Source organism: Mesoplodon mirus (assembly GCF_964341445.2).
Source record: "Mesoplodon mirus genome assembly, chromosome: 10".
NCBI classification, from domain to species: domain Eukaryota; kingdom Metazoa; phylum Chordata; class Mammalia; order Artiodactyla; family Ziphiidae; genus Mesoplodon; species Mesoplodon mirus.
This window is the reverse complement of record NC_138986.1, coordinates 81,839,244-81,848,677: the sequence shown is the minus strand read 5'-3', so window position 1 is coordinate 81,848,677 and position 9,434 is coordinate 81,839,244. Positions and strand designations below refer to the sequence as shown.

The following is a 9,434-nucleotide window of genomic DNA, read 5'->3' as shown; positions in this document are numbered from 1 at the left end:
GATCTTCCCGTACCGGGAAACGAACCCGTCTCCCCTGCATCGACAGGCGGACTCTCAACTACTGCGCCACCAGGGAAGCCCGGAAAGCACTTTTAATATTAAATAGTTCCCTAATTATAAGGAGCTTATCACAACGCCAACTTCATTTAATCCTTCATTTGCTAAAAAAAAATCCACGCTTCAAATGGCAGCAAGTGCAATTCTTTCATATCGTTTTCTACAAAATAAGTTAACTTTAAGCAAAACAACTTCAATGACGATAAATGCATTTCATCATTTATTTAATGTTTAAGCTCTCGCACTAGATTTTTACAAGCTGGTGAACACTGACAAATTATTTCTCCCACAGAACTATAACCACATGTTCCCGGACAGTATAAATATATGGTTGAGCTGACATTAATACACATCACCATTTTATCAATCACATAATAAAACAAATTGTCAAGTATCCAAATATTAAGTTACACAGCTCAAAAGGCATATAAAATATTAAATGTCTGCTCAATTCATTAGCAGAAACCCACTTTTTTTTTTTTTTTTTGCAAGAAAGGTTGGGAATCACACTTAAAAAAAATAAGTTGGTAAACAACTTCAGATAAGTTTGAAAAAAAATTACAAGAATTTCAGAAATTTTATGATTAAGAATTGTTTTAGCTACAATAACAAAGTATTTCTACCTTTTAAAAAAATATTTACTAAATTAAAGCGCATATTCTACATGTTCTGCACAAGACAAAGGCAACATTTTACTAAAAATACTTAATAGCCCCCTCCCATTCCTTTTTCAGGCCCTCCCTGTAAGTTGCACCCCAAAGTGCAAACATTAAAATTAACTGTAAGGCTTTTTTGTCTGGAGACATTAAAGACATGTGCTTCTGTACAATGTAGATTTTCAAAACGGAGGTCTTCCATGACAGCACAAAATGAGATTTATAGAAAGACATTAAATAATCACTGGTAAGACTTGGTTAATTAAAAAAAAGCAAACGAGCAAATCGGATGTATACTGGTATGACTGTGGAAGATGTAAACATACTGTGAGCAAATAACCTTATAGGCCCTACTTTCTATGTTTGAAATGATGGAAAGAATAAAACACATAAGGTCCAGAGTTTTCATAGTTCCTGGGATTTTAGTTCGACATGATACTAAAAACAACAAGAATTGTGCTGGGTATTTTGGCACCTCGTCTTTCTAAATTTCTTATATACTGATAAGAATCTGGCATGGAAACAGATTTAAAGACATGAATGACTCCATACTGCATGATTTCAGGAAAAGTCAATTGGTACAAACGATAAGCACATTTTAAATGCTGAACAGCAAGAATCCTTTGCTAAGTGTCCAAGTAGGTTAATCTTAACCCAAACATAGAGGGTGCAATTCTGCCAGCCTTGTGGCCTGGTAAAACTGCATTTCAACACTCCTATGGAAGCTTCATCAGACTTCACCAAGCCAACATGCTGGCTAACATGTACGACAAATCCTGTCCTGTCTAGGTTCCACTTCCAAGCAATGGCATCAGGCACCCCAGTTTTATTGAATGCAACAGTTGTTTCTATGACCATTAGAGTCTTTGAAGCGCAGCCGCATTTTAGGACGATACTTCTCCAAATACAAAAGTTGCTTGCTGTTAAAAGCTCCTCGCCGCTTTCTAGAACGAAGAAAACAAAAGACAAATTAAAGCAAAGTCCCTCTATAATTAACATTTACTGTTCTATAGGAGGCAATCATCACTTTTCTTATAGCAATTTATTTTTTGATTATTACATTGTGACTTAATGTAGAAATATGGATCAGCATCCATGTGTAAATGGGAAAAGGGCCGTAAAAAGTTAATTTTCTAAATCTTTTTGAGAGGTAGTTATAAAATAGTCCAAACTTAGAAATTCATTTATATAAAGTCCAAGAAAAGGCAAAACTAACTTATTGTAATATGAGTCAAAAAGAGATTGCCCCTGGTGGCTGGCAAGATGACTACAAACAGCATGAGGGCACTTCCTGAAATGATCAAAATATTCTGTGTATTGCACTGAGTGGTTATTTTATTTGGCTGTTACCATCCATTCATCTACCTTTGATATCTGTGCATTTTAACTAACTATACTTCAATAAAAGGACAGATAAACAAGCAACATATTCAATCAAGAATTTTAAGTAAAACAATAATTTACAGAATTATTACTGGATTAGAATCTTTGTAATGAATATCTACATGGAATGCAAACAAGTAAGATATTCCCTGGTGGTAATACTATCTTAAAAATGAACAAAATGGTCAGATCGGCTCTTGGAAAGAAATTGCTTTCCTAGTAATATATTTAAATTCGTTACCATTCAACGAGGAAATAAAAAGTGCAAACGGAAAGAACGTATTAAATACATACTGTCTGATGAACTGTACTGCATCTTCGTATTTCATTCCACCTTCAATTAATGCTAGGGCGACAAGCACTGGAGCTCTGGTAAGGTAAGAATTATAGTAAATTATTTTTCAAAGTCAAATCCTGGAAAATTCAATACTCCCCAATTCAACATTCCCCAATCCGAAAGCACTATTATTTACTGCACTTCCTATGTTAATACCTATGGAAAATGTTGGACTTTATGTTAAAAATTAAATTAATAAAGTACCAGTATTTTCATATCAAACCCAGGTTTTTAATCTATAACCAAAAAGACAACTATGTCCTTAACTAATACAAATAAGCCTAGAAATTAAGACCTGTATCACTGGAGAGCAGTCTTGAAAAAATTTAAGGGAGAGGGTAAATTGTGACACATGTGGACAATATTTTCTAAATTCCAAGCAGTGAAAAATACTTTCCACTTAAAGATCTTCTGGAAAAAACTGCTTTCTTTGTTTTATTATCAATGAGATTGTGACATAAGTTTCACGCCAGCCTCCCCAGGGCCATGGTCTGAGCAGTGGGGGACGAGGGTGGTGGTAGCAATTTACAACTACGGACACGTATATTTTGGCACTGCTGTGTAATGACTTCCTACTGAATCAGGATTCTCCAGGACCAAGAACCCTGCCACAAACTCACCATATGCAGTGCAAAAACACCTTAGAGACAATTCATGATCCTTTTTCCAATGAGCTTGGACAGTGATTCCCAATACTACGGATACAACCTAGAACACACAATTAAGTATTCCGCCCACATAGCCAAGTATAAATTTCAGCGATAGCATCTGTCAGTTCCAAATGTACTGGAACACATTACTGCTACACTCACCTACTTTTAAATTTAACTCAGTAAGTAACCTAACAAAGCAAATTGATTCACAAACTGACAACCGCGTCTTTACGGGAGTCAAAACCAAGCTTTAACTAGAATGAAGACCAGTATCATTAAAAGGGTTTAAGAAATTCTCTTACCTCCCAAGGCCTGCAACACAATGAACGGCAATACAACAACCAGGGTCTTCACGAAACTTAATTTTCACAAGACTTAACCAATCATCAACAATCTGGTTAGATGGTGGTGCGCCATCATCAAAAGGCCAATCCTAAGTCAAAAGAATACACGTTTTAGACTTTTAATGTAATTGGTATAATAATTCTAAAACTCTAACACCCAAATGTTACCAGAAGCATTTTCTTTTAACGTTTAAATAAGTGTTTTATGAAACCCCACTGTCAATGAAATGCAAATACATGCTGAGTCTTTATAAAGATCTTTTATTGCTTCAAACCTCTGCTCAACTTTCACCTTTATTTGGACCTTAAGACAGTGTATACTTTTGCAACAACTGAAACAATTAAGCTTTCTGAAGCCAGTGGTTTATCTGAATAAACTTCGGCAACACAGCACTGTGAACACATGGGAACCATTAAACACTTACGAGAACATGGATGCCTTCTTTCTCCACAAGACTAGTGTCGTACGTTGCTTCACATACTCTTACTACTGTGGTAACTCCGTACTTCTTAAGTTCCTGGATAAAACACATGTAAAAAAGCATATGAAGTCTTCATAACCACGTCACTCTTGCTCACCATTTGTCATTTTGATCACCTCTCTAACAGGTTAACAGAAAATCATGTATGTTTAACACGGTCTTGTTAAGTCTTATTGTCACAAGTCTTGTTTTAAGTGACAATACTAAAATAGCATTAAAAGGAAAGGGAATTGTTAAACATCACATATTTTTAATAAATTTTATGTTAAAAAAAATCCCATGGCCCTTCACATACTGAAGTTGTTTATAGTCAAGGTAACCTTGGCTAGATGAAGCGCTAAAAAAAGAGGATGAGAAGCAACTGAGGAACAAAGGAATCACTCATGACGATAAGTAATCTGACTTGACTTATATTAACTCTTTAAACTTTTGCTCATTTGCAGTGCACAGTGTATAGTGTATAGAACCTTAAAAGTATGTTTAGAGAGTAAAATCTCAAAAATGCAGTGTAAACACCCCACACCATTTAAGACTAGAGGCTTTAAGACTCATAATGCATTATTATTAATTATAATTCTTCTGGCATTTAAAACATATATAGACGACAATCAAAGATAAAAGTATTTCTATGATCTGGAAGGCCTATTTGTTGTTTCTGATTATATAGATATTTATAAAATAAAATGTGTATGCATCCAAATAAATTATTCAGCATTACAATCCTTCCAGAAATAGAATTAGTAGATCAGTAGCTGGTAATTGCATTCTAAGCATCAAAAGGGGGCCAAGACATAAACTAATCCTGGTTTATAGTATCAGGCATTATGCTAATAAGCAAATATGTGAAAAACCCGCAAGCGGAGCCTCCCTCCAACAAACTTCTAGTAAGATAAGAGCCATACTGTTATACTGTCCACATATACATTTAAATCAAGCAAACTGTGAGGCATGAAGAACTAGATATTAACTGATAAATCTAAACTTTCAAGTTTAGTTTAAGTTTAGTTTTAAGTTAAGTACATGTTCTCCTCAAAATGTATAAAATAATTCACCTCTAACGTAAAGACACTGGTATTTCTGAGAGCTGGAACTGTAGTCATAGCACCTCACATTTTCCAAAATATTTTATTTTGTTACATAAAAGGCTCCACTATTGAACTACAATCAGTTTAAGACATTAAAAAGCATCAAAACTCACCTCTATAAATTTGTTTAAGGTCGCATTAGTTGGATTGTGTGTAATAAGAAATCTCATGTTCTTGTAAGTGATTTCCACAGGAGCTGGGCGGTTCATTCGAGCCATGTTAATTTAGTTAAAAAACACTCAGTAGGGTTATGAAAGAATTTAAAAGACTGAATACAGAAATGACGCAAAGAAACTGAGTCTACTTCAATATACTCCACTTGAAATTCTCAGTGCTTTTGAGTATGAAGTTGGGAGTAATGGGAAATGAAATGAACCTCCTGACAAGAAGCAGCAATTCTTCAATCCAGTAATACTGAGGCAAGAGAAAGGAAGTGCACTGAGGTTTACCCCATCCAGGTCAGAACTCTTGTAAAGAATGCTCTGTGGATTTCAATTCAACACTTCTGTGTCCAGGTTCATTCACCACTCTTATGGGGGCTTCTTGGTGGAGTAGTAATGAATTTCTACAGTTCACTTGTCTGCATAGAGGTCGTGCTGTGCCTGGCAGTAATCTCCACTGCCCTTCAGAAACTCCATAAATGTGTGACCAAGAACACCACAGAACTGCTGTTTAAAAGAAAGAGAGAAAAAAAGTTGTTTTCAATTCAAAAGGAACATGTTATGCTTTGACGGTGTTTAAGTGCACAACGATCTTTCCAAATCTGGGCCAAAGCCACCTTTTAAACTTTTACTTGAACCACAAAAATACAAGGGTGATTACAGATTAAATCAATAAGCAAGGATTACTTTAATACCCCTCGCATCATTGTTACATTTGGTGAATATCCCTTACATACATTCTTCTATTAATTACTCCTTTTAAAACCTGGCTACTTGCTTTACATTCTTCTAAATTATTATGTACAACTTTCTACACTGATTTTTACAACTACCAAAATGTTTTTATGTATTACAAAACTTCAATATATTAGTCAATATATTCTTAAAAAAAAAAAACGAAACTGGTTTTCAAGATGCTCCCATATATACTATTTCATTTGATTCTTAACAACCTATTAAATTTTCATTCCCCTTTAACAGATATATCTCATCTGAGTCTCTGGGAGTTAATCAATTTGAAATCAAGTTTTCAACTTACGTGAAACATAAGTTCGCGTGTGCACGCGCGCGCGCACACACACACACACTTACACATATACACAGAACTCCTATTTATAACTATAAAAAAGACGTTCATAATTGTAATAGTCTTGTATTTTAAAACCGAAATTTCAGTTATCCTGTCTTAAACTGAAATCTAATTGAAAGAAAAAGTAGAGAGAGGTGGTGGTGGGATGGTGTAAATTACCTTACATTTCTTTTACGGGTCTCAAAAGCAAGGTAACTGCTACCACCAATTAGACTTTCCCCAAGTTCCCCTTAAAGATCTAAATCAATTTTATGTTAGTATCAAATACATGAATATTCACAGGATATTTTCATAATATATACACGGAAAACATTGATGTTGATGTTAGTCTTCTTCCAAGTAGTTTACAAAGAGCTTGTGTGGTTGGGAGCAAACAGAGGACTAAAAAAAAAAAAAGAAAAAATTAACAGCAGGTCAACAAGAGCACTGAGAGCCAGCCACTGCCCCAAACTCTTCACAGGTATTCTCATGGATAAATTACCAAATAAAATCTTTTGTAATCAAAAGATTCTCTTAGTTTACTATGCTTAAGTTTAAATTTAAGCATTAAAAAAGGCTTAAAACTACATTCAAACTATCTCATCTCATTTTCACTGAGTCCCACACTAGTTATAGTTTCTAAAAGAACGCTGCTAAGTTTTGAACAATAATTCATATGAAGATCTAGCCAATCACAGAAAACATTAAGTCAAAAACCCAGTTCATTTTTCTGTGAAAAATAAAGGAACTAGCCTCACGAATCATGTCTTAATAGGTGTCCCATAAGGAAGGTAACTTTCATTAATCCAAATTTGTTCAAACCCACCCTCAGGTGTTACTTCATCGACTTGTGAGCTGGGCTAAGAAAATTAGTGATTAAATTGCCACTGAGGACTTTGTTCTGTTAACAGTGTGACGGCAGTAACTGGAAATAATTTCAATTCTACTTTCCCTTCAAATCTTACACACTAATTCCTTAGAATAAAAAGTGTATTCTGGCACCTTTCCAATGACAATGAATTAAAGTGATCTGCAAAGCTGTTAAGGTCAAGGGCTTTTATCTCAGTATTCTGATTTCCGGTACTACCTTTTTTCAACTGAAAGCCGATTTCTGAAGAGACAGCATTGCACACCACCGACTTCCATACTGAACAGCTGAAATTCCTGTTATAGCTGACTTTGGCCATATCCACCCCTTTCAAACAAGCGGTTTCATGAGAAAGCACAGAAAGCAATACAGAAATAAGTCCTTTGGTGACCTGGTTGTTTTTACTGAGTGGAGGCACCCAGTGGCTGGCGGGGTGGGGGTGGGGGACGGGGACGGGACGACGACAGACAGACGAACGGTGGATTTCCACAAGCGCAGAAATGACCACTAATACCTAACATCTTTCTCTTCTGCCCGAGACACTCCCCTATTCCCCATTTCTCTGCCCCAGGAAAAACTATCCATGATAGGAAGTCTGGAAATACCAAGGAATTGTTCCCCTCCCACTGCATATAACCGCAATAATACACACGGGGCATGGGGGACCAATTTCTGTGCAGAAGCCTAAGCCGATCTGTCCTACTGCAGAGTCCGAGCAACAAATCTCTGTTGTGTCCAACGGTTCGTTGGCGAGTCTGTTCCACATCTACTTGTGCTTTAGATAACACACCCGGAATAAAGCATGTGTAAAAAAACATACTGCTCACTCCTGGGCATGATCTGGTTTCCTGGTCTCCAACTTTTCTACTGCCATCAAACAAAATTTATACGAAAAGAGTAACAAGATGGGACTTCCCTGGCCGTCCGGGGTTAGAACTCCTCGCTCCCAGTGCCCAAAGCCCAGGTTCGATGCCTGCTCAGGGAACTAAGATCCCACAAAAGTGGCTCGGTGAGGCCAAAAATAAGAAAGAAAAAGAGAGAGAGAGAGAGAGAGAGAGAGAGAGAGAGAGTACCAGGAAGCACTGGCTCACAATCTGGATCCCAAGCAAGTCCACGGTGCCAGAAACAGCGCAACAACCTCACACACTGGGAACGGTAGCGGGTTCCACGGGCACAAGCTCAGACTCACAGCCGTGGGTGTGGCTCGCCACGGCGCCACAAGCCAACAGAAGGCAAGCACACGGCGCGCCAGGGGACACTCAGGCACAGCCCAAGAGCCCGCGATCGCAAGACGCCGCCGGCCCAGCCCGCCCCGGCGCAGGACAAGCCTGGACTCGCTCCCGCGGCCCGGGGCGGGGCGCGCCCCCCGCGGCGGCCGGCTTACCTGGCGAGGCCGCGCCGGCCCGGGTCACGGGTTCGCGCCGCGCCTTCAGTGCGGCGCCGAGGCCATTTTGTCCGAGCGCCGGTCCCGGCCGCGGAGCGCACGGTAGCCCACAGGCCCAGTCCCGCCGGCTCCGCGCCGGAGAACCCTGCCCAGCCCGCGCGCAGCCGCCCGCCCGCCGGGGCTGAGGGCGCGCCCGCCGCAGTGACGCGCAGCCCGCGCCCCACCCGGGCCACGTCCCCGATCCCAGGGCCCCGCGGCAAACAAAGGGGCCTCGGGGCGCCGGCCGGGCCCGCAATACGCCCAGAGGAAGAAGCGGCCACAAAGCGGCTTCTGGGCCACCGCGCCGCCGGGCGCCCCGCCCGGCGCCCCGGGCTCGGCCCCCGGTACCCGCCCGCCGCCAGGACCACCGGGACTCGGGCCGGGACGCGGGCGGGCGCCGGGCTCCGAACAAAGACGGCGGCGCGGGGCGCGGGTACTCACAGGAATATGTCTACTCATTGAAGATTGTGGCCTAATCATACAGCCGGTCCCGAGGCGGCGGCGGCAGGGCAGGGGCGGCGGCGGTCGTCGCGGGGCGGAGGCGGCGGAGGCGGCTTCGCGGGCTGCGGCGACGGTGACGGCGGCGGGGGAACCGGACTCGGTCTGTAGCGAGCGGCTCCGAGAAGGGCGCGCAGCCTCACCGGCCCGCAGTCCAGGGGGCCAATACGCGCGCCGAGGCGCCCTTGCGTCACAAGCCCTCCCATTTATAGCGCGCCTGACGTGCGTGCCCCCCGGCCACCAATCGCAGCCGGGCCCCAGGTCGCGCGCCGACGAGCGGTGGCGGAGGCCCGCCCCGCGGACGTCACGGAGCGGCGGCGGCTGCCGGTGTGAACCGGTTGATGAATGGCGCCGCGCTGCAGTCGGAGCGCCACCCGGCGGGGGCGGGAAGTGGCGGAGGAGGGACAGGGAGGGGAGG

At 41.5% G+C, this 9,434-nt stretch overlaps 2 protein-coding genes across 3 annotated transcripts; both read right to left on the bottom strand.

Annotated features, from left to right (window-relative positions):
- Positions 1 to 254: 254 nt before the first annotated feature.
- Positions 255 to 5,231, bottom strand: PTP4A1 (protein tyrosine phosphatase 4A1). 2 transcript variants are annotated; one of them, XM_082634354.1, is made up of 5 exons: positions 5,111 to 5,231; positions 3,856 to 3,948; positions 3,389 to 3,519; positions 2,391 to 2,465; positions 255 to 1,653 (listed from the first exon to the last, which is right to left on the bottom strand). In XM_082634354.1, the coding sequence occupies exons 1-5, from the start codon at positions 5,213 to 5,215 to the stop codon at positions 1,275 to 1,277; spliced, it is 783 nt and encodes a 260-aa protein (XP_082490480.1). In that variant the 5' UTR covers positions 5,216 to 5,231; the 3' UTR covers positions 255 to 1,274. The 2 variants fall into 2 exon arrangements, with proteins under 2 accessions (XP_082490480.1, XP_082490479.1); XM_082634353.1 differs by having other exon boundaries at positions 1,406 to 1,657.
- Positions 5,232 to 5,543: 312 nt separating this feature from the next.
- Positions 5,544 to 9,205, bottom strand: LOC309811523 (uncharacterized protein). The gene is made up of 2 exons (XM_082634355.1): positions 8,960 to 9,205; positions 5,544 to 5,665 (listed from the first exon to the last, which is right to left on the bottom strand). Exons 1-2 carry the CDS (start codon positions 8,996 to 8,998, stop codon positions 5,570 to 5,572), a joined length of 135 nt encoding a protein of 44 aa, XP_082490481.1. The 5' UTR covers positions 8,999 to 9,205; the 3' UTR covers positions 5,544 to 5,569.
- Between the last annotated feature and the right edge of the window lie 229 nt (positions 9,206 to 9,434).

Excerpts from the sequence above, each read along its gene's own strand:
- LOC309811523 (XM_082634355.1), bottom strand. The coding sequence starts at position 8,998 with ATGATTAGGCCACAATCTTCAATGAGTAGACATATTCCT. Across the intron at positions 5,666-8,959 it reads CAATGAGTAGACATATTCCT|CAGTTCTGTGGTGTTCTTGG; the intron begins GTGAGTACCCGC and ends TCTTTTAAACAG.
- PTP4A1 (XM_082634354.1), bottom strand. The coding sequence starts at position 5,215 with ATGGCTCGAATGAACCGCCCAGCTCCTGTGGAAATCACTTACAAGAAC. Across the intron at positions 3,520-3,855 it reads AAGAAGGCATCCATGTTCTC|GATTGGCCTTTTGATGATGG; the intron begins GTAAGTGTTTAA and ends CTTTTGACTTAG. Across the intron at positions 2,466-3,388 it reads TGTGTTGCAGGCCTTGGGAG|AGCTCCAGTGCTTGTCGCCC; the intron begins GTAAGAGAATTT and ends TTACCTTACCAG.